General features: G+C 40.9%; 1 protein-coding gene across 3 annotated transcripts in view; it reads right to left on the bottom strand.

The window, feature by feature from the left end:
• Positions 1-3389: 3389 nt before the first annotated feature.
• Positions 3390-24877, bottom strand: part of LOC124391714 — a 49955-nt gene continuing 28467 nt past the window's right edge. For all 3 annotated transcript variants that reach the window (XM_046858466.1, XM_046858464.1, XM_046858465.1), the window contains exons 3-4: positions 21111-21306; positions 3390-4792 (exon numbers count right to left, since the gene is read on the bottom strand). In XM_046858466.1, the coding sequence (XP_046714422.1) occupies positions 4406-4792; positions 21111-21306 (583 nt within the window). In that variant the 3' untranslated portion in view covers positions 3390-4405. The remainder of the gene's footprint in view (positions 4793-21110; positions 21307-24877) is intronic.

Below are 24877 nucleotides of genomic sequence, written 5' to 3'. Positions count from 1 at the left end.
ACTCAGCTAGCTAGACGGATAAAAGCAGAACAGCCATGGTGCAAACCGGATGCGAACATGCTAACCCAGGCTAGAAAAATGAGAGCGGGTCTTTAACGTACCAAGATTTCAAACCATTAGCTAGCTTTGTCATATGACACCAATTATTATAAAAGCTTTGCGTGCTAGCATGCGCATCCTTGGTAAAGCCTTGTTTATGTTGCTTTACTGTAACACGTGGTAAAATTGATTTCCCTTCCACCCCCGTTTGGATGTTTTGCTTCGGATAGCTGTAGTTGGGAATCGAACTTAATCTCCTGAGAACAAAGCAATCGCTTTACGAATGCGGTGGAAGTGATGGAAGTGAAGACGTATTGTCGCCATCCTTTTCCTTTGTCCTTCTGTGGCAGTAACAATGACCAGAGAATTTTTATTTTTTTAATAAAGACAGTATATTTTATTGACAGCTGCAGGAGAACATGTGAGAACAAAAATATTACAAAACAGCTCATGCTGACTCAGCACTGCGTTAGATATACATTCAGAACTTCATTTTTTTCTTATTTCAGTTTATTAGACTATAAAGCAACATGATAGTCCTGATTCTTATGCTCAATATTGATTTGTTTGCTGCCCCTTTGTGAGGCTGCATTTGAGTAAAGATATATTTAAGGACTATATATACAGAACTATTGGGACAACTAACTTTTCCAAAAATAGGTGGTTCCTCTCCAAAATGTTGGGACAAAGTTCGAGACCCAAACCCGTTCCAGCAGATGCCTGTGCACAAACTTTGCCCTATAAAGATATGCTTTACATGGGTTCAAGTGGAACATCCTAAGTGGCCTCCTACCTAACCAACCCTATTGAAAAAGTTTGGAATGAATTAGAACGTTCCCAGCACTCCAGACCTCCTCATTCACCATGTCCTACATCATAATGTGCCTATATTAGCAAAAATATCCACAACCAAAATCTGGTGGAACATCTTCCCAGAAGAGTGGAGGGTATTCTAAGAGAAAGTGTGCACTAAGTTTGGAAAGGGATGCTCTGAAATCTTAGACAGGTGTCCAGAAATATTTGATGGAACAAATAGACGATAGAGGAACAAGTCGTAGGTTTGAAGTTCTATCCAGGGTAAACTAGATTGAGTAGTGCTTCCACGGTTCATGAGAAGACGCCGATATCGAGCTGAACAAAGCATTCCTGCAATGTTAACGATTCAACATATTCATCAAGGCCGTGTGTCCGAGTTGATCTCAGGGAAATCAGGTTTGTTTCGCTTGCTTCCTGTTTCAGAAAGCCTGGGCGGTAGCTCAGGTAGAAATACATTTACATTTCATTTTGTTTTCATCCCGAAGAGCTCCGGAGGTCTGCAGCTCGGTCATGCGGAGGTGCTTGCAATCGCATCTCTCAGGCCGGTGCCTTTTTTTGTTGTTGTTGTTGTTTTCATAAAGCTGTACACCAGCATGAGGAAAAGCTCCTGCACTTCTATTTCACTTTGTCTTGCAGGCCAGTAGCCATGAAAAGGAGAGCGGTGTGTGTTATTGATCTCCTGCCAATGCACTCCGGGGACCATGACTTCAGCTTTAAAGGAGTCGTGCAGGTGGGAGTTCAGCCTCAAATATGAAATGCTGCAAAACAAAATGCCAAACGAACACCCGGACCTCGTATAGCAAGAGCAAAAACGTTTGACCTTAACGTTTGGCAGGCTGTCAGAGGAAGATTATATATGAGGTATTTCCTATGTTGTACAAATTATTAGCACATCTAAACAACAATTTTAAGTGATTACATATAAATACATTAGCAGAAATATAACTTTTTTTTTTTTTTATATATAAGAAAATTGCATTGCTCTTGGACAATGGAAGGGTTTCCCAATGGAGGGTTTATGTATATCAGGAGGTTCTTCGCATGTTCATCGGTTTTATTCAGGTTTTGCTGGATATATATAATAAGTACATATAATATATAATACAATAACCACATGGCGTAGTGCGATTTTTATCGAGAATGAATTCTCCTGCCTAATCCTGGGATTGATCAAATAAAAATAAAAAAATTGCAAAAGACACGACACCGGTGTAGCATCTGACCTTTTACCTGACATTATTAGAGCTACAGACGGAATCATGTGTCATTATCAGACTCGCCCCGTTTCCTTCATCCACAAAAACACAATATGGTGGTGAATTACTGATGCTTTGGGGCTCTGGTGGTCCTGGAGCTCCTGGAAAAGACTGACAGCAACACAAGCTCCAATAATCACCAGGATGCTTCAGCTTTAAAAATGGTTGCCACAAATATACTTACTATACATTCTTATCTGCTCTAAATGTACCTTAAATGAATACTTTTTTAATACTTATTATTAGTGAAACCAAACTCAACATGCATGAAGGCAAAATATTTTTGTAAATGTTTTTAATTATGGTGTTTTAAATTAAGTAAATCATTACGTAACCAAACAGAACTTTTGATGTTTCCACACGGACGGTTTTAATTGCCGGATTTGCGCAACCTGGTGGTTTATGGTGCTTGATTCGAGACTTGGCACATAAGCAAATATTCATTGAATAAAAATAACTGTTCGTTAAATTGTAATCGTTTTATATCGAAGGTTTTCATTTCGCCTTTTATATATTTATTTATTGCTATTTTTAATTGTTAGTGAAAACCAGAATTACACGCTACATTAACAGCGCGTTAATAAAATTAGTGCCGTTAAAATGCATATGCGCTAACGCGTTATTAACATGAAAATGTTAATGCGTAATTCGCATGAAAATAAATACATAATTAATAAATGAATACATTGCAATGGCATTACGCATATTATTCATTTTGAAATGAATGATTCATTCGTTTAATGGTTACAGCAAATGAATGTATAACTGTTAAATATTATATTTGCTATTTCTTCCCCATAACTGCACCAAAATTGATCCAAATTATGAATTGTGTGTACTGTTAAAGCCATTTATATATATATATATTAGCAGCGTATGCTCCACACTCCATTCGAAAACTGGCGCTCGTCCACATACATATATACTGTTTAGTTTGCCAGGAATTCATTAATTAATTAGTTTAACTTTTATTAAAAACAAATATTGCAGGAAAATCAACAAATTAATGACATCAAATAATTATATAACGTATTTTAAACATTCCACCATTAAATTCATTGAGTAAACATTATTTGCTCCGATTTAATTCTCCTGAGTAAAAGCAAAATCCAGTGTAAAAGCATTATGCCATTTTCAGCAAGAGTGCCAATAATTGTGGAATTGGCAGTGCTCGTTTTATAAAAAAAATAAATAAAAAGAAGAAAAAGAAAAAAAAATGAGTTCCTTCCTTTTTTTTTTTTTTTTTTTTTTTTTGCTGTGCTTTATACTAATAGAAATGGTTTTAAAAAAAAAAGTCTGGGGAAATGAGACCTCTGGTCATAGAAAGACTTTTTAATGTTCAGTGAGTTGCGGTAAACACTCATTTACTTCCCTTCACCAACCACTGTTCCAGGTGCAAGTCGGAATGCTTGAAATGCCAGGGAGTGAGTGGGAGAAAGCGAGAGAACAGATAAAATAATGACATTTCCTTTCCACTGCTTATGTAAACTCGACTCGTGACCCGGATGCCTTCAAAACTAATATTTTAAGCAAAGCTCGGGCTACGCTACAGGCTAAATCCTGCAGACTCAAACGAACTTCAAACGCCTTCCCACCTTTTGCATCTCTCTCTCTCTCTCTCTCTCTCTCTCTCTCTCTCTCTCCCTCCATTGGAGCCCATTTGCTCCGAGCAAAAGCACAGCTAAATATTTTGTCTCCAAAACTGCGAATTTACATACTGTTTTGGAGGTAATGGAGCAAAAAGCCCCACGCACTCACACACAGACAATGACTGAAATGAACTATTAAGCTTTCGCTGTTGACGCGGCCATACCTCATTTGCGTTTCCGTGCGTAATTGTTTTGTTTAGTTTTTTCCCTCTCTCTTTCTTTTTCCCGCACACATCTTTCACGGGAGTGCTTCGTTTTATATTAACAAGAAAGCAAACAAATTCTCACCACACTTTAAAAATGCTTTTCTAGAGAATACGTTAGAGGAAGGTAAGAAAATGGAGAGAGAAAAAAAAGGAAAGGAACCACGAATAAACCTAAGGCTAGTTTGTTGGTCCGTGTGTGAGCCGCCAAGCCAAACGAATGGACTTCACTATGGTGATTGAGGAGTTTATGATCTGGAGGGCTGGGAAGCGTCTGCCAGATCTTCACTGGCTCGGAATCCTCTGTCTAATCAAAATGGGTTTGGTGGCACAGGCCCCTTGGAGTGGTGCTCGATCTCAATAGACACTCGCAGACTTAAGCCATCTGGCTACAATCTTACAAGTCACGACATACAAAGAGTGTATAAAGCCCTTATGACGATTAGCGAAAGAGTGACGAGGGAAAAAAATGTCCCTTGAGATATGGATTCAAAACCTTCAAACAAATTTTTCCTTTTGCTCTCGAGGTTTCTTTATTGCTGCGAACGAAGACCCGAGGGATACGCTCCCTGTCTCCGGGAAGAAGACAGAGGGCCTCCTCTCCTGTTTTTGCCACTCCCCCCTGTTCTCCGCTTGGCCTCTGTACTCGTCTCCGGGAAGAAGACGAGGACGAAGGCAGGGGCAGTGAGCGTCTCTGCTCTTGGCATTGTTCCTGATCCAGGCCCATCACCTTCTGTAGTCTCTGCCTTTCAAGTGCCAGATGTGCTGCACTGGAGGCCTGCCAAACCCGACTGTATTGGTATGGTAGGGGTGGGCTCGCAGTGGCTGACTGACACACACACACATGCACACACACACACACACACACACAGAATTGCATTGTGAATATTTTACAACACATTCAGTCCTCTGTTTGCACTTGCATTCCTGACTGCGTAATTGGTTTCTTTCTTTGTCATTAATCTACATTTAAGGGAGAAAAAAAACCCTGGTTTTAATGGTTCTAATGGAAATTGTATCAGTTCAAATGAAAACTGGAATGGTGTAACCCCACGCGTCTGGTAATTGCCGGTCTTATAATTGGTATCACGTTCTGTCTGATACCATTAAGGACCAATAGAACACATTTGGTGACTTGTACAGCATGTCAGGTGAGATATCTATGGGACACCATTAAGGTCTATTAGTGGTCTATGGGCCACCATTTAAATCCTCTATTGAGCATCCAGTTTTCCAAGCTCCAAGGTTTGCTGAGATTGTGATTTTACAAATAAACACACCATGGAATAAATAGCATTTGGTTAACAGCTGATGGGTTGTAATGCGATTTGTAGTGGACACTATTAGAATTTCACTCCAGGCCTCCTCTCTTTGTCCTACACAAGTTCCTGACTTCACTAACACCCTTGTGGCTGATTGCTCGCATATCTCCACAAGCACATTCTTGTGGAACATCTTCCCAGAAGAGCGGAGATGTTCAAAAGGTGTCCAACAAAATTCATAAAAAAGAGACATTCATTTGCTCTCAGGAACCAAAAGGAAACATTTTGTCTTTTTTTAGGAACTCAAAGAAAAGCTGTTTTTTTTGCATTAGGGAGCTACAAATGTCCCCATATAGACAACTGTCAAAACGACTCCCCTTGTGGGAAATTTTTGGTCCTTACCAAGATATTGAAACCTGCCCAATACACACACATTCTCTCTTTCTCGTTCTCTGACACACACGTGATTCATGCCATGCCTTTGATGAGAATAATCCTTTGGTCTTGCGGTCACTGGGGAGTGGAGTGCGAGCGAGTGTCCTATATGATTGGCCTATTTGTACGGGAAAACAGCTCGCTTCATTAGGGTGCTTCCACGCTTCTTTGTTCCGACGTCACTGTTAACTTTAGGAAAACTGTCTCGTTCTGAACGGAAAGTTCTTCAAGTCTTTAACCCTGAACGGCAAAACTTTACAACGTACAAGACGATTAAAAATTCCTTACTGTCCAGTCAATAAAGTCTCAATAGTCTCTTTCATTGCTCATTGAGATTGACTGAAGAACTTATAGGGACGAAAAGCTCTAATATACTAGTTTTCATAGTATAAAACACTAGAAAACACAGATATTAGAAATTAGATATCTTTTATTTTTATTATGCCACCCTGGAAAATCTGTGTTGAGGCAGGGGGGTGGGGGTCGACAAGGATACCAGGTTTAAGTAAATTTCTCTAGCGCTTTTCACAATGGACATTGTCTCAAAGCAGCTTTACAGAATGTAAAAATGAAAACTATCATGCTTCTGCATCTAAAGGCGTCCTAAACAACTGTGAGGCAACAGTTTGGAGAAGAACCGCAAATGTGTCCCTTTTTTTAGCGTCTGTTTATATGCAATAAGGATTTATTAGTTGGTTTTGTATGAAAACTCGGCTCAGCTGCACAGTTGCAATCAATAAAGCTTTCAATCTGGATTTGGTTCCAGCTGATCTGTTCTTAAAAAAACTTCATGTGAGGCTGGGAAAAAAAAACCTTACCTGCTCATTAGAGTTAGGAAAATAACTCGTTTCTGTAATTCTGTTGAGGGTTTTTTTCTCCATTCGTTTGTTTTATTTGCAGAAACCTTAAGCGAACAACTACTGCTTTCAAACAACTTCATGTATCTTTCACTTCTCTTCAATTTGCTTCTCTTAGTTAAATCTATTCTGCTGAATGATTTCTGATGCTGGTGTCCATTTCAGGTAAATAAGATACGAGGGCATTTGTGAGCGGCAACGATTAGCGTGTCATTTCATGCCTGTGTTTTTATGCATCTGAAATAAACCCACCACAGGGATGTTTTATTCTACAAACACAACAGTTAGCACTTGGCGTCTCAGAAATTCTAACATTTTCTCAACAAATGGCAAATTTCTTGACAAATCAGCTGGTCATCATTATATAGTGTACATTATTGCATCATTTTCTTAACCTATGGGAGGTTGTAACTTAGTGTTTAATGCATTGGATTTGAAGGTCGTGAGTTCAAATCCCAGGTGCAACAAGCTGCCACTCAAGGGCACCTGAGCAAGGCCCTTGAGTTGCATAAATGAGATAAATAATTTGGACATAATGCCATAAATATAAATGTAACCTGTGTACTGGATTCTGGAGGATTAATGCCGTTCTGATGGTGCCTTTTTGTGTCCATGTGATTAAGTTTTAAAAATGTTCTACTGGTCCTTAGTGGTATTAATTACCAGTAACCACAGGGTTACACCATTACACTTACCATTAAACCCAGAGCAATTTGCATTATTATTTTATTACCGATAAAACCGATAAAAAATTCTAAAATAAATAAAAAAGGATTTTTTAGTGATGCGAAAAAACTTCTCATTTATCGCATATTGAAAAAAATATATATATATATAATTTATAATATATTAAAAAATATATATATGACATGAAAGAAAGAAAAATGGGGAAAAAAAGGATAATAGATCAACAGTAATTCCCCGCTTTACCACGGTTCAAATATGGCGCCCCCTGGTTTGTCGCGGAATTGCGTTTGCCACATAACTAATTAGTTTGGCTGTTTTTCCCGGCCTCTCACAGCGAGCACTATAGACCAAAACACTTATAGGGAATTGTTTTTTGTTGAAATAATAAGATTTATTAATAAAAATATCATTATTAATTATAAAATGAAGTAAAATTAATACAGAACAGTACTGTATACATAAAATAGCATTTTTGGGGTGGCGTCCGTTTATCTCGGTTTTTGCATTTTTCAGCTGCAAATTAAACACACAAATAAACAGTTTAAAATCAAAGGGGTTGGTGAAATTCTCACTTTTTTTTGTTTTTGTTTTTTTTTTTTACATCCAGCAGCTTTTTTTTCAGCAGCTTTGTGGTCATCTGACCTTCTGATCTGATGTGATTTCCTATACTGCTCAGTTGTATAAATGAGATCGTTGTAAGTAAGTTGTTAAAGCGAGTATATCACAATTATCCCGATAAATTGTTCTCCATGAGGGCGTCTGCCAAACGCCATAAATGTAAACTGTAAATGTAAATAGCCTCATTTAGGTTGTCAGTTATGGAATAAACTGGTGTGCTTAGGATCTATTTTTTTCTTCCCCATCTGAAACCCTGTTATGAGACTAAACATGCTGCTGTTTATGTTAGTGGATAGTGAAGGTTTACCAACACGACAAGAATGTTTTGTCTGGTGGAAGCGCTGAGTCATGTCCCAACTTTTCATTTATGTCAGTATAAAAGTACGATCCTGTTTTTTTTTTTAATGCGGCTAAATGTATTAACTACTGACCAGGGTGCCTTCTGGCCACGTGGAATTGCGTTCATCACAGCTGGAACATTGAAATCCGATGGTGTCAATGGAAGCAAAAACATCATCATGGCTGCTTTCATTGAGCAGTGTTTGGTATCAACGAATAGGTTCTATTTTATCGGTTGCTGTCTAATTAAGGTTGTAGATTTGAGGCATGGCATATGTGCAAAAAAGTAAATTACTATAATATTAAGGCTTAGGTCCCCTGGTGGTCTAGTGGTTAGGATGCGACGCTCTCACCGCTGCGGCCCGGGTTCGATCCCCGGTCAGGGAACCAACCTCAACCACTCTTAGTGCCGGTCCCAAGCTCGGATAAATGGGGAGGGTTGCGTTAGGAAGGGCATCCAGTGTAAAAACACGTGCCAAATCAAACATGCGGATGATCCACTGTGGCGACCCCTAATGGGAGAAGCCGAAAGAAAGTTTTACTATAATATTAAGGCTTAGAACTACACATTAAAGCGAACCTCAATCGCATTTTCCGCCTTCTCCTTTTGCATATCAGCTAACTAGAACATCCAGGTTTCCAATCAGCCAATCACAATAAACGATATGGAAAAAGTGAATTTTTCCACCCATACTGTTACCACAAAGATGTATATATGGCTTTGGGTGTGGTACAAGACCCAAACCTGTCCTGCCCAGATGCGCTTTACATGACTTCGAAGATCTTTAGTGGCCTGCTATTAAGCTTTGATCTAAACCTTATTAAATCAATTTGGTGATAAATTGGAATGCTGACTGCACTCCAGGCCTTTTCAACCCACTTACATCAGTATCCGACTTTATTAGCCAGCCGAATAAACCCAAATGTCCAGAAGCGTAGTCTAAAATCTAGTGAACCATCTTCCCAAAAGATTGGAGGCTTTTATAACAGAAAATTGGATATTCAAAAAGCATGTACGACACTTATGATCAGGTGTGGACAACCTTTTTGTTCATATTTGTCACCTTCCTGGCACTGGTACTCGAGTCCAGAAACTGTTGATTGCTGGGATTTTACACAGAACGGTACACAAAAACCATGCAACAAGCTGCAATCCTGCAAAATGCCTCATTGATGAAAACTAGCTAGAAAACAACAGGGCGGCTATGGATAATTCAATAATCACTCCGCTTGGGGGATCCACTTTAACACAGCAGAACATCGGGTTCCACTCCACTGTCAGTCAAAATCCAGGGATCTGAAGCATTCATTGGCACTAACGTTGGAAAAACGTATTAATGATTGCATGGACAATGAAAATTTTTTTTTTCCATAATGAACAAAAAAATATCATTTTTATCCATCTTCTATATTAAGTATAGATTTTTAATTAGAAGTGCAGACACACAAGGGGTTTGTGGACATAGGAAAAACGTGTGTGTTCACAATGCATTGAATTGAACAGTTTTAGAGGTTAAAGGTAGGATTTGGTAGCTGTAGAGGGAACAGTATTTCACTATAGTAATACAGTAAAACCCCTATAAAGACTGTGTGTGTGTATGTGTGTGAAATATTGCCACAGCCGAGTTTTTTTTTTTTTTTTAAATGCAGTCCACCTTGACAAAAGGAAAAAGTGATTTATGAGTGTGCGAGAGGACAGCCCTATTGACTGCGGCGGTGCTCTGGAGTGAAAGTGTTACTGCGATACTGGATCTATAGCGAGGCACTAAAAACGGCACGCTTTGAACAGCTGTCAGGGGAAGGAAAAAAAAAAATACAAATAAAATACACAGCTTTGCCTATTGAATAAACATCACTTTGTCAAATTGTGTTTTACAAAGTGGATTACGAGTCTCACGCTTCAATAATATCGGGCCCGAGATTATATATTTATATATATTTCACGGAACGCAGTAGCAACTACGAGATTTGAAACCGTGCCAGGGATCTGATGTTCCGACTTGGTATGGTGTGTATAATATAATTGTGTATTAATATACATAATACACGGTATATAGACAAAAGTATTGGGACACCTGGCTTTAACATCTGTATGTGGTTCTTCCCAAAACTGGTTTCCCAAAATTGAAGGCAAACGATTGTATTGTACTTGGATGTGGTACCATGAAATTATCCTTCACTTCAACTACGAGACCAAAACCTGTTCCAGCATGAAAAAGCTCCTATGCTTTGCATGGGTTGGAGTGGAAGATCTTGAGTGGACCGTTATAGAGCTATAAACCCTATTGAGCTCCTTTGGTATGAATTAATTCGAAATATGTTGACCTATAAAGCCGTGATCTCCGCTCCTTAGATTTTGTTTTTTTAAATGTTCCTCCTACCTGTTTACCCGTCTATGGGTTTTCGGGATTGTTAGCAACAAAACTTTGGAATTTTTTTCCCATTGAAATTAAACAGGCTGAATCTTTTAGCTTTTTTTTTTTTTTTTCTCACAAAATCTGCTCTTAAAACTTTATTTTTTTCAGGATAGTCTTCAGTTGATTTTTTTAAATGATGATTATTATTTTTGTGATGTGTCTGTGATGTTTTATTATTTTTTTCTATTTATTTATTTGTTTATTAATTCATTAATAATTAATTTATTGATTTATTTTAGCCAAGGTTGTTATAAGGGCATGACAACATCATCGTCAATGAAAATCCAGAGGAATGTAAGTGCGAAATTTTAAACAGCTGACATAAAAAAGACCCCGGAAACACACAGATTCGGGGCGGTTTTCCAGTAAAGGGAAATGTCACGTCTCCAGCGTCAGTCTGGAGAGCACTTGGTAGTGATGGGTCTATTTCTATTTTTATTGTAAAGCATCCTTGATTTTATTTCACTGTGAATTTGATTGTTTTGTTCCTCTTTATTTATTTAATTTTTTGATTGTAGCAGTTTTCCATGATTTCTTATCCAGAGCATCTATGTGGTTAAGGGCCTTGCTCAGAAGCCCAGGAGTGGCAGCTTGGTGTAGCTGGGATTTGAACTCACGACATTGGGATCCAAAGCCTTAAACATTAAGCTATGACCTTTTTATTTGGACCTAAGCTCTAAGATACCACCACCCACCTCTGACTGTCCATTTACTCTTATAATAACCGCCACTCTTCTAGGAAGATATTTTACCAGTTCTGATTTTGGAGCTACCACCTCGTTTTTTTGGACCTAAGCTCTAACCTACCAACCCTCAGCATCCACCACCCACCTTTAACCCCACCCTACTGAGAAGATATAGCACCATATTTTGAGTTGCGACCTTATATTTGGACCTAAGTGCTAAGGTACCACTATTCATCACCCACCTGACATTTCCATTTAATCATAACCTCCACTCTATTGGGAAGATCTTGCACCAGATTTGGGAGCTACCACCTTCCATTGAGACCAAAGCTCTAAGCTCATACCTTAAAGCTTCCATTTACTCTTATAATAACATTCACTCTGCTGGAAAGATGTTCCACTAGATTTTGGAGTGCGCTTTCGAGATTTGTGATCATTCCAAGACAGTAAAGGCGAGGTTCTGATGGAGGAGGAAGTGAGGAGGCAGTCAACGATAATACCAATAGAGCTCTATAGCAGGAGATCTTCCACTCCAATCCATGTCAAGCATATCTTCATGGAGCTGGAACAGGTTTGGGATTTTTCAAAGACATCCTACACAATTAAAGTTTGTGGGATGAAAAACAGCATACGTTCGTGCAACGTGGATCGCATACTCTTGCACGGTGAGAGAGAAGCATCTCCTTCACCCACCGTCGGCTGAGAAACTGCAGAAGTGCCTGCAGATCAGACGGATTAATTTGTTTTCTATTAACGCCCAAATCTGTCTGATCGTCCGCATCGCACGGCGAGTTCTTCTCCATGTGCCAGATTGACTGACAGATTTCGGCACTAGTCTGTAAAATTATTCGAAGCAGTGTGTTGGATGTGAGAGAGATGGAGAGAGGGAGAAAAAAAAAAAGAACGAAAGAAAGAAAAGAAAGAAAGCGAGGCAGAAAACGTGCGCGTGAGAGAGACATCTGTCATTTTGTCGGTTCGAAAAATCTTTATTAATGCCTGTTCAGAGAAACAGAAACACTCTGTTCATGAACGTACAATGAAAAGGAAGTTGTGCCGCTCGTGTGTGTGTGTGTGTGTGTGTGTGTGTGTATGTGTGTGTGTGTGTGTGTGAGACAGTCTGTAATTGTGGTGCAATCCTGCTCGTTTCTATGAGTTTCTCTGCTGAAATATGGGGCCACTGCAAACTCTGGAGACTTAGAAACATATACACTTTGAGCAAAAGTTTGTGGACACTTTGACCATAAGATTCGTTTGGACATTTGTCCTCATTAAGTCAGGTATTGATGTAGCAAAAAGTGGCGAAGCCTGGGATGCAGTTCCAGTGTTCCAATTCATCCCGAAGGAGTTCCATAGGATCGAGGTTAGAGCTCTAGAGCAGGCCACTCAAGATCTAAACATCTAAACCATATGTTCTTGGATTTGGCTTTATGCACAGGACCACTGTCATGCTGGAGCAGATGTTGGGCAGATCCGAAGACGTCTTACACAATTGTGTGCTTTCAAATGGGTCCCAATACTTTTGTTTACATAGTGTAACTGCATATCAACTGTCAATATCAGTTCTATACAATTTAGGGAAGAACCACATATAGCTGTAGACGTCTAGTGTCCCGATATTATTGTATATATTATATACAATATTAGATATAAACAGACTTCGAATGCATGGCCCCTTCACACACATGGAAAACAGCGTGCAAAAAAAAAAAAAAAGATGTAATGAAACCAGACGTTTTTTTTCCTGTTCTGTCTCCAGCAAGATTCAGTTTCTGCCTCTGCCATTTTAATCTATATTCTATGTGACTCTCAGGACACGCCTCGGTCTCAGTCATATTCCAGTAGCAGCAGTGATGCTGAGAAAACGTGAAAAACACTTTTACTGTATATCATATATGGGTCACTTTACTATTATAAATTATATATGGAGAAATGTTTTTTTTTTTACAATGACAAGCAAACAATTTTTCCTCTCCACAGTCTAGTCTCCTGGTGGTTTCTGGTCTCTTGATGCTTTTTGGGATGAATTCTAAAAAGCAGGACGATGTTGTCTCTTCATTAGATGTATATGGTATAAATGTTCAGGGGGAAAAAATATGTTCCAGTTTTTTTTTCAGGGTGGTTTTACCCCGAGGGAGAAAGCTAGACTGTCAGATACACATTCGCACACGCTGGCCGGCCTTGTTATCTAAAGCTTACTCTTTCTTACAATTTCTATTCCCCCCCACACACACACACACACACTCCCACCACTCATTATCCCTGAGCATTGATGTTTATCCTGGATATGATTCACAAGTCTTCTGTGTTCGCGTACTTGAGTTCGTCCTGTTAGCTGGGAGGATCGTTCGAGTCCAGCGCTTTTCCAGTTCTGCCATTTGCTTTGATCTCTGGTCATTTAACAGCATTTCTCATTAGCTCTCTCCATCCCTTTTCCCTCCCTTTTCACCTCGATCTATGCTTCCCAGGGAATCCCTCCATCCGCTCCTCATTTCCAATTCGGCGTGCGCACAGCCACTCGGATCATCTGCACACTCCGATCCCGATTCCACACTCAGCCTTCATCCACGTCTTGATCACTTCACCAAATGGCACGATCTGCCTAGACGAGCTCGAGAGCCCCTCTTCAGCTCTAAATAACATGCTTAAGGAGTCGGACCAGAAGATGAATGAAGGTGCTCGACGCCTACGCTCCGGCAGCCTAATCCTTTTTTTTTTTTCCATTCCTTTTCTTCATTTTCCTAAGACACTTTTAATGAAAAAGTACGCTTCCGAATGCATTCCGGCTGAAGTGTTCGCTTTGTTTGTCAAAGCGCTCGAGCTCAAGCTTATTTAATCACATACCAATCAGGGGCTTAATTAAGGAATGACTTTTATACTGTAAGTTCCATACCAGTTTTCGTCTGAGAGATTGGCTTTTCAAACGCACGTCTACTTCGCGTTAATGGTTTAATAGCTAACCCCCCAAAGAAACTTTACACTTACAATCTCTTCGTAGAAAATATTCTCTTTTTTTTCCCTCCACTTCCTGAGAGCAGCTCTCACCAAAATGACCTCCTTATCCCCACTGACTCATGCAGACTGACATTTTACCCTGGATCAATAACTACTGGCCACGAGTGTGTCTCCCGGGGTTTTAACAGGCAGTGTAGCAGCCATGAGGTCATATAAAATCGCAATCTGTGGAGACTTGCCAGGGTCAAAAGTCCATGACCCCAGGTTATAGGTCCCTAAAAAAATTGTGGTATATCTCTATCCATGGTGCTGAAACATAATCTCAAACACGTGCGATATGACGCTAAATCAGTAACTTAGAGTGAATTGAATATAGATATCCTACCCATACATTATCATTTCCTGTGCGATGAATATTAAACAGGAGCTTGGTGACAATCTCTGTACGAACTATTTGCTCGGAAGAAGAAACGCTCACGTACGCAGCCATCAACATCTCGGATTTGTCAGATTTGTATTTTTCCTTCTCCTGGCCGATATTTTTTTATTAGTTTTGTAGGGTTTGCAGATATTTATGCTTTAACATTCAGACTAGGTTCAGCTACATGAAACTTTCAGCCTACAAAAAATAAAAAATCAATATAATCTAAGACAATAGCTAATTTTTTTTTTACCATTGTGCAAAACACATCCTTCAATTTTTTTTTAAACTTATTTATTTGTTTGCTCACTCATTTCTTCACTTATATATTTGTATACTTACTGGCTTCCATACCTATTTATTTACTTAATTATGTACATGTATTGTTTGCATGCATGTTTGTTTATTTACTTACTTTTTTTTATATACAGTATATACAAAAACAAGTGAATAAATATTAGGTCATTATATATATTATAGTACTAGAAAAAAAAAAAAAAAAAATATATATATATATATATATATATATATATATATATATATATATATATATATATATATATATATATATATATATATATATATATATATATATATATATATATATATATATATTTATTTATTTATTTATTTGCTTAGTTTGTTAGTCTTATTACATAGATAGTTTGTTTACATGTATATAGTTGCTTATTTATTTACTTATATAGTTACTTATTACTTACTGGCTTTCATATTTATTTACATTTGTTTTTTTTATGTTTTTTATTATTTTTCCTTAAATATTGATTTACTAATTTGTCTATTTACTTCTTTATTTTCTTTCTTTCTTCTGTATTTACTTATGTGATTACATATTTACATACTGAATGTATGCATTTATTTATCAATTTGTTTTGATTGATTGTTTCAGAACATTGTTTGATTGTTTCTTCATTTGTTTTCTGTCCTTTGCTTAAACGATATAAGAAAAAATCTCTACAGGTCTGTGAAAACCCTTTCACTACTCAATAAGCTGCCTTCACATTAATCATTTACATAAACACTACAGGATCTGCTACAGAAGCCATGCTGGTCAATGTCTGAAAAAAAAAAAAGGAAAAAGAATTCATTCATCGATCTGCTCTACTAAAGTCTTTTCCTTGTTCTTGGTTCAATTTGTTAACACACTTCCATGGTTCTCCATCAGGGCAGCGTTCACCAGATGACAACCTCCTGCTCTGCTCAATGTTCATTTACTTCCCTAGCTTCAGACAGGTGTTTCTAAAGCTACACATAAGGCCACACCCCCTGACAACAATGTCACATGATGCTATATTCCCTGGCAATAATGTAACATCAGGCAACACCTCCTGATTAAAATGTCCACCTGACAACAATCTGACATTGGGGCCACACACCCTGCTAATGATGCTATTTTGGGCCACACTCCTTGACAACAATCTGATATAGGGGCCACACCACCTGGCAACAATCTTATATAAGCCAACACCCCCTGGCAACAATCTTAAATGGGGCCACACCACCTGACAACAATGTCACATTGGGCCACACACCCTGACAACAATGTCAAATAAGGCCACACCACCTGACAACAATGTTACATGGTCCACATTGCAAAAAAACATCTGATCTGAGGGCCGAAACATCCTGATAACAATCTCATATGAGGCCACACCACCTGAGAACAATGTCACATTTGGGCTACTTCCTGACAAAAATGCCACATGAGGCCACACAACCTGACAACAATCTGATATGAGGTCAAAACACCTGACAACAATCTCGCATGGGGCCACACCACCTGACAACGATCTCATATAAGGCCACACAACCTGACAAAACTCTTATATGGGGCCACACCACCAAACAGCAATCTCACATGTGGCTACACTTCATGACCACAATTTGATATGGGGCCACACTACATGGCAACAATATGATATGGGGCCACAATACATGGTAACAATCATATATGGGGCCACACTGCATGGCAACAATCTGATATGGGGCCACACTACATGGCAACAATCTGATATGGGGCCACACTACATGGCAACAATCTGATATGGGGCCACACTACATGGCAACAATCTGATATGGGGCCACACTACATGGCAACAATCTGATATGGGGCCACACTGCATGGCAACAATCTGATATGGGGCCACACCACCTGGCAACAATCTTAAATGGGGCCACACTACATGGCAACAATCTGATATGGGGCCACACTACATCAAGTCAAGTCAAGTCAAGTCAAGAAGCTTTTATTGTCATTTCAACCATATATAGCTGATGCAGTATACAGTGAAATGAGACAACGTTTCTCCTGAACCCAGGTGCTACATAAAACAACATAAAAACAACAGTCACAGTACAGAAGAACACAGGGCCAGGAACTAAGATCCTCGCCACATAAAGTGCATGTGTGCAACTGGTGCAAACAGTGCAAAAGACAACACAAGACAGTGCAAAAGACAACACAAGACAGTGCAGAACAATACAAAATACACAAAATATAAAAATAAAAGCAGCAGTAGCTCCGCCAGTAAAACTTGTCGTGACAGGATAAGGTGCACAGTAGCAGAAATGTAAACAAATATAAACAGAATTTTGCAATCCTATAATAGTGTAAAAAATATGGTAGCAGCAATCAAGATAAAGTGAACAGAATTTTGCAATCCTATAATAGTGTAAAAAATATGGTAGCAGCAATCAAGATAAAGTGAACAGTGACCAATGGATTCACAGAATAATGTGCAAATAGAGCAAGTTCCGGAGATCAGCAACAAACGGCATGTAAACATTATGCTATAATGAGAGGTGTGAATGGTGCTGAGACCTGGGTGTGTGAAGTGTATGTGTGTTGAGTCCGGTTGTGCACAGTCACTCAGTTGTGTGTAAGTGTGTGTGTGTGTGTGTGTGTGTGTGTGTGTGTGTGTGTGTGTGTGTGTGTGTGTGTGTGTGTGAGAGAGAGAGTTCAGTCCAGATGTTTGTTCAGGAGCCTGACGGCTTGCGGAAAAAACTGTTACACAGTCTTGTTGTGGCGGCCGAATGCTTCGGAACCGTTTTCCTGATGGTAGGAGGGTGAAGTATGTGTGTGATGGGTGTGTGTGGTCGTCCACAATGCTGTTTGCTTTGCGGATGCAGTGTGTGGTGTAAATGTCCATGATAGAGGGAGAGAGACTCGATGATCTTCTCAGCTGTCCTCACTATCCTCTGTAGGGTCTTGCGATCCGAGACGGTGCAATTCCCAAACCAGGCAGTGATGCAGCTGCTCACGATGCTCTCGATGGTCCCTCTATAGAACATGGTCAGGATGGGGGAGGAGATGGGCTTTCCTCAGCCTTCTCAGGAAGTAGAGACGCTGCTGGGCTTTCTTGGTGATGGAGCTGGTGTTAAGTGACCAGGTGAGGTTATCCGCCAGATGAACACCAAGGAATTTGGTGCTCTTGACGATCTCCACTGAAGATCCATCGATGATCAGTGGAGAATGGTCACTCTGTGCTCTTCTGAAGTCAACAACCATCTCTTTGGTTTTGTCCACGTTCAGAGACAGGTTGTTGGCTCCACACCAGGCTGTTAGCCGTTGCACCTCCTCTCTGTATGCTGACTCGTCGTTCTTGCTGATTAGACCCACCACGGTCGTGTCATCAGCAAACTTGATGATATGATTCGAGCTGTGCATTGGAGCACAGTCGTGAGTCAGCAGAGTGAACAGCAGTGGACTGAGCACACAGCCCTGAGGGGCCCCAGTGCTCAGTGTGGTGGTGCTGGAGATGCTGTTCCCGATCCGGACTGACTGAGGTCTCGGTCAGGAAGTCCAGGATCCAGTTGCAGAGAGGTGTTCAGGCCCAGTAGGCTCAGCTTCTCGATCAGGTGCTGGGGAATGATTGTGTTGAATGCTGAACTGAAGTCTATGAACAGCATCCTTACATAAGAGTCCTTGTTATCCAGATGGGTGAGGGCCAGATGGAGGGTTGTGGAGATGGCATCGTCCGTGGAGCGGTTTGGACGATACGCAAACTGCATGGGGTCCAGTGCGGTGGGAGCTGGGTCTTTATGTGCCTCATGACAAGCCTCTCAAGCACTTCATCATGATGGGTGTGAGTGCAACGGACGATAGTCATTGAGGCAGGACACAGAAGACTTCTTCGGCACAGGAATGATGGTCGTCATCTTGAGGCACGAAGGAACAGTGGCGCTGCTCAGGGAGATGTTGAAGATGTCAGTGAAGACATCTGCTAGTTGTTCTGCACATTCCTGAGCACTCTGCCAGGAATGTTGTCTGGTCCAGCAGACTTCCGTGGGTTAACTCTGCATAGAGTTTTCCTCACTTCAGCTGTGGTTAGACAGAGCACCTGGTCACTGGGAGGAGGGATCGTCTTCCTCGCCACCACGTTGTTCTGCACCTCGAACCGGGCGTAGAAGTCATTCAGCACATCTGGAAGGGAGGCGTCACGGTCACAAGCAGGTGATGTGGTCTTGTAATTCGTGATCGCCTGGATGCCCTGCCACATGCGCCGGTGTCTCCGCTGTCCTGGAAGTGGCCATGGATTCTCTTGGCGTGTGCGCGCTTCGCCTCTCTGATAGCACGGGACAGTTTGGCCCTTGCTGTTTTAAGGCCGTCTTGTCCCCTGCTCTGAAGGCAGAGTCTCTTGTTTTAGCAGCGCACGAACCTTGGCGGTCATCCATGGCTTCTGGTTGGAACGTATAGTGATGGTCCTGGAGGTAGTCACGTCGTCAATGCACTTGCCGATGTAACTGGTCACTGTTGACGTGTACTCCTCCAAGTTGATGAAATCGCCATTGGTTGCAGCTTCCCTGAACATGTCCCAGTCAGTGCATTCAAAACAGTCCTGGAGAGCAGACATGGATCCTGCTGGCCAGGTTCTCACTTGTTTTTGAGCTGGTCTTGAACGCCTGCTGAGTGGTCTGTATGCTGGGATCAGCATAACAGAGATGTGGTCTGAGTACCCGAGGTGGGGCGGGGCTTCGCCCGGTATGCGCCCGGATGTTTGTGTAAACAACATCCAGCGTGTTTTCTCCTCTGGTTGCAAAGTCCACATTCTGATAGAATTTGGGAAGCACAGTCCTGAGATTTGCATGATTAAAATCTCCGGCGACTATAAACAGTCCGTCAGGGTGTGTGTTTTGAAGTTCGCTAATGGTCCCGTAGAGCACGCTGAGCGCTTCCTTAGCATTAGCGCTAGGTGGTATGTACACTCCGAGCACAATAGCGGTGGTGAATTCCCGGGGTAAATAAAAAGGTCTACATCTCACAACAATAAACTCCAGCAGCGATGAGCAGTAGGTAGAAACAAGCACAGAGTTCTTACACCATTCCGTGTTGATGTAAACACACAGACCGCCGCCGCGAGTCTTACCGCACAGAGCTGCATTTCTGTCGGCACGAACGCAGCTAGCCCGTCCAGCTGTATGGCAGCGTCCGAACTCTGTCGCTCAGCCACGTCTCAGTAAACACAAAAACGCAGCAGTGTCTGTACTCACGCCGAGTAGCTTGTTGGAGTCTGATGTAGTCTAATTTATTGTCCAGGAGCAGACATTTGCCAGCAGTAGTGATGGTAGAGCGGGCCGGCTAGGGTTTGCTTTTAGCCTAGCATTAGCACCCGCTCGCTTTCCGCGTTTCTGCTTCCTTGCGCAACGCTTCCGATTCCCCCTCCTCCGTCCGTCCTCCGCAGGCGATGCCGAGGTCTGGAGGCCTGGTTCTCGGAGCACGCCGAGGTCGCGTAGCTTCTGCCGCAGGTCGTCATTTATGGTGTTGTTTGGGTTGTTTCTGAGTTCTATCAATGTTTTTCGGTTGTACACAGGGACACCGGTTGCTCCGATGCCCATGTGTTGTGTAGGGCGGGCTACAGAATAACGTTAGCACCATTTTGGGTCCGGAGCGGCCGCTGCGAGCTACTGCCGCGCCGCCATCTTGGACACCATGGCAACAATCTGATATGGGGCCACACTACATGGCAACAATCTGATATGGGGCCACACTACATGGCAACAATCTGATATGGGGCCACACTGCTTGGCAAAAATCTGAAATGGGGCCATAGTACATGACAACAATTCCAATTCCAAGCTTTGAAAACTTTTTCCAGTTCTACAGGTAGTATAATGTTAAGTCTGCTTTAAAACTTTAGTCCCCATCTGAGCTTTTCTACACCGCGCCAAGCAACAGAATTCAAACACAGGAAACATGAGAAGAAACCCGACCCCTAAGGAATGTTCTGGAATTGGGTTTGGAACAGCACCTTCCTGGCTACAGCCTGCTGTGACCACCGAGGGACCAACAGAAGTGTTCTCCTTTGTAGTTAGGATGTTGTGATGACAGTTCCAGAGCATCTGTGCTTTCTGGGCAAGTGGCTAAAAAGAGCTCTGTGTGTTTTTTTTTTTCTCCATTATTTATTGAAAAGGATGTAAAAAAAAAAAAAAGGCAGAATGTGCACATAGTATACCTTCGAATCCTGTACTTGATTGCCAAACTGTCTGGGAGCACGGTATGGATAGCCAACAAGCCCGTTTTCCTCCAAAACCGGCGAGGTTCGCCTTCCGTTACATTTTCCACTTGAAGTGACGAGGCACAGTTTTGGGAGCCGATTTGTCCTCATCTCCCCAGTAGCATTATCCAGCTTGGCTTTTAAACACCCATTGCTGGGAAAATGAACATGACGGAAGGTTTATAAATATCAAAGATTTAAAAATTCATTTTTATACTCAGGTCACAAATTGATAATTGACTCGCTTTCTCTTCAGCCTAAGGCTCCATACGCCCTCATTTCTTCCAACCATCTTCCATTTGGCCTATCCCGAGACCTTTATTTTGCAGAAGGAGGTTATCGAACATAGGTGCCCTTTTCGCTTGACCCTTTGGGAATTTACTCTGGAGTAAAGCGATCTATTTTGGATTGCTCCTGTATATGTAGGTCTAGGTGATTAAAAAAACACCAAAAAAAAACGTAAGACCACAGTATTTCCTAATTGAGATTTCTTAATCCTGAGAATTTTTTTCTTTTTTTGATTTATTATAAAAAAATGAATTTTTATACATTTTTTATATATTCCTCTTGATTGGTGGAGCTTCAAATAACCCCCAACCCCCAAAAAAGAAAAAAAGTCCAAGATGTTAAAACGTTAAAAAAAAAGAAGTCTCCCTCTATTTTCCATTTCTTCCAGGCCTCAATTTCACCACCCCACCCCAATACCTCTGCTACTCCATATGAGGAAATGCTACGATGCATCTCATGGGCTTTCTAGATATAACCTAAATCCTTCAGTTTCGCTTGAAAAATGGCTGACTGAGCCCACCCCAGGAGACCGACGGAGAGAAAAATGTCGGCCTCGCCCACGCCGGCGTCACTTTACTTATTAAATATGAGATCTCCCTGCCTGCATTCCTCAACCTTCTCTCTTTCACGTCTTTCTTTCTTTTCTTTCGCATCCCTGAGGCCAAATGTCATCCCCCGAAAGCTTAGTGTTTTTCAGAGTAAGGTGACATATATAAATAAAAAACAGAATATATTTGCATCGGTTGTTATCGGTAAACAAAAAAGACTCAAACTCACTTTGCGGTAGCAGGGACCTAATGTCAAAGAATACGATTCACCAGGAGCGAAGTATTTAGTATCTATAAATACTGTAGCGTATACAATATATTAACTTAGAGGTCAATCTCTGGAACCCTGGAGCTGCGACCCTATAAGCTCCATTTACAGAGCTTATAGTTAACGAACTCAAAAGAAACGATGAAAAGTTATCAGCTAATATCAAAGGTTTCTTTTTTTTTGTATTCTTTTCTTTTTCTCGAAAAAAAAGCTTTCGTTCCGATTTGTATAGCTTTCAGTCAGCCTGACATTAAAGCCCCAGATGTACAGATAGCAGCGCTCTGGAGATCCACTTCAGCGGAGGAGGAGGAGGAGGAGCCGGAAAATGGAGGAAAATCAAGTGATTGAAAAAAGAAACACTACATGAAAAAGAGCATGGAATAAAATCTTGCAAAAAAAAAAAAAAACGAGGAGCAGACGGGTGATTAATGAGTGCGAGAAAGAGGAAGGAAATTGAATAGGAGTTCGAGATTCGAGGGCTGGAGATATTTTTTCGAAAATAAGGCGATTTATCCAAACTAATCCGCTCTCCAATTACCACCTGCTGTTCTTGGAAAAATCCAAAATCCACCCACCTGTGGCATGCAAAAGCGCCGGGTCGGCAATAACAAGCACGTCATGCTAAGATTTTTTTTTTCGGCTTTTTGTTATGCTACAAGTCAAGGGGCAGGACGAGGACGGGTGGTCTCCTGTAAAATTTTTTCCCGAGCGATGAGGTGCATTCCCAGGTCCGTAGTCGATAGACGTTTGGTTTACAGAGGGAGGGATAAGAGGACCAATGTCCAACGTAAAGCGGGACACAAATGAAACATTCACAGCCGATCTAGAAAAGATTTACGAAAGACAGTTTCAGATGCCGGTCTCAGCTCTTAGCAAAATTCTTAACGTGTCTTTACGTCACACGTTTTAATAAATATATAGATTTTTTTTACACAGAAGATCAGAAACTCTCATTTGTTAAAGCCAGAGAGTGTGAGGTCCTGAACACTGCTGAAAAGAGTGTGACAGCTACAGAACGGTAGAGATACGGTGAGAGATTGAGAAACTGTGTGTCCCAGATAAGGGAACTCGAGACTCAGGGATAATTGCGAGCTTCTGACTCGATGGACAGAAAGGGAAGCTCCAGGTTCGGGACAGTTACTGTATGTATGCACCTTATATAATGTTCGTTGTGGGAAGGTCAGTTAGCAATTTAGCACGTAATTAATTTATTCGTGTCTGGAAGGCAAAACCCTCTCAAACGTATGGGAGAAATTAGCAAGTTTGGCGGGAGGTGGAAACAAATAATGATATTGAGAGATTCGTAGATATTTGTGGAAATTTTTAAGACTTGGTTTGTAGGAAAGTTAGCTGGTTTGTCAGTTAGCTAGCCAGCTAGTTGGTTAGATGGATGGATGGATGGATGGATGGATGGATGGATGGATGGATGGATGGACGGATGGATGGACGGATGGATGGGTTTGTTTTGGTTTGGTTGGGTGGTTGGTTGGTTCATACAAATTACCCTAGTAAAAATAAATAAATAAATAAATAAATAAATAAATAAATAAATAAATAAATAGAGGCCATCAGAAAAATCCTAAATGGTTTCCTCTGCAAATCCCAACACAACCCATCACCCCTAAACCATCACCAATTGCTTTCCATAAAATCATGTGTGTACACTATTACATTGTTCTCATCAAACCAAAGAAACCACTATAGAAACCTACTGTATCATGGATGCTCAATTGTGTTCAAATTGTCCCTACTGGTATTCAGTAGCACTATAGCAGTCCAACCCATTTCTCAATGGAGCTGGCTTTGTGCACCGGGGTATTGTCATGCTGCACCAGGTTTGGGTCTCCTAGTTCAAGTGAAGGAAAAATGTCATGTTAGCACACCCGAAGACATCCTACCCAACTGTGTGCCTTCAGCGTTTTTGGTGAAAGAATCGCATATGGTGGAAAAGTCTGGTGTCCATATTCTTTTGTTCATAGAGTGTATAATCACTGAGAATATTCTAATATGATGCTCTTCATATTGTATGATCCTCAACGTTTTTTAATATAGAGTGACATGCCGAAGTGTAAAGTGGCGATGTATATATTTAGTGGCTACGTCACGCCTACATTCTGTTTTCTTCATACATGCGTATATGTGAACAGTTATAGTCTTGACTTGACAAAGTTTGCCAGGGTGAATCATTGGAAAGAGAACGGGACCAACAGAAATAACCCCTCAGTCATACATGCAAAATGACTGTAAGGCGAGAAAATGGCATATTTATTCCAAATTTATTATTTATATATACTGCATATTTACAGTATCTCACAAAAGTGAGTACGCCGCTCATTTCAGCAACCGTTGTTAGAGCAGTTCAAATGTGGTGCTTTGAGTACAATTCTCTCATACTGACCACTGGATGTTCAACATGGCACCTCATGGTAAAGATTCTCTGGGGAATTAGAACTGTTGCTCTCCACAAAGACGGCCTCTGCTATAAGAAGATGGGTTAAACCCTAAAACTGAGTTACCATACAGTGGCCAGGGTCATATAGAGGTTTTCCAAAACGGGTTCCACCTGGAACAGACCTCGCAAAGGGTCCATCAAAGAGTCCACATGCTGTATATCAGGTGCA

This window comes from Silurus meridionalis, chromosome 9 (assembly GCF_014805685.1).
Source record: "Silurus meridionalis isolate SWU-2019-XX chromosome 9, ASM1480568v1, whole genome shotgun sequence".
Lineage (NCBI taxonomy): Eukaryota > Metazoa > Chordata > Actinopteri > Siluriformes > Siluridae > Silurus > Silurus meridionalis.
Note: the sequence above shows the minus strand (reverse complement) of the source record. Positions and strands in the feature narration are given on the sequence as shown.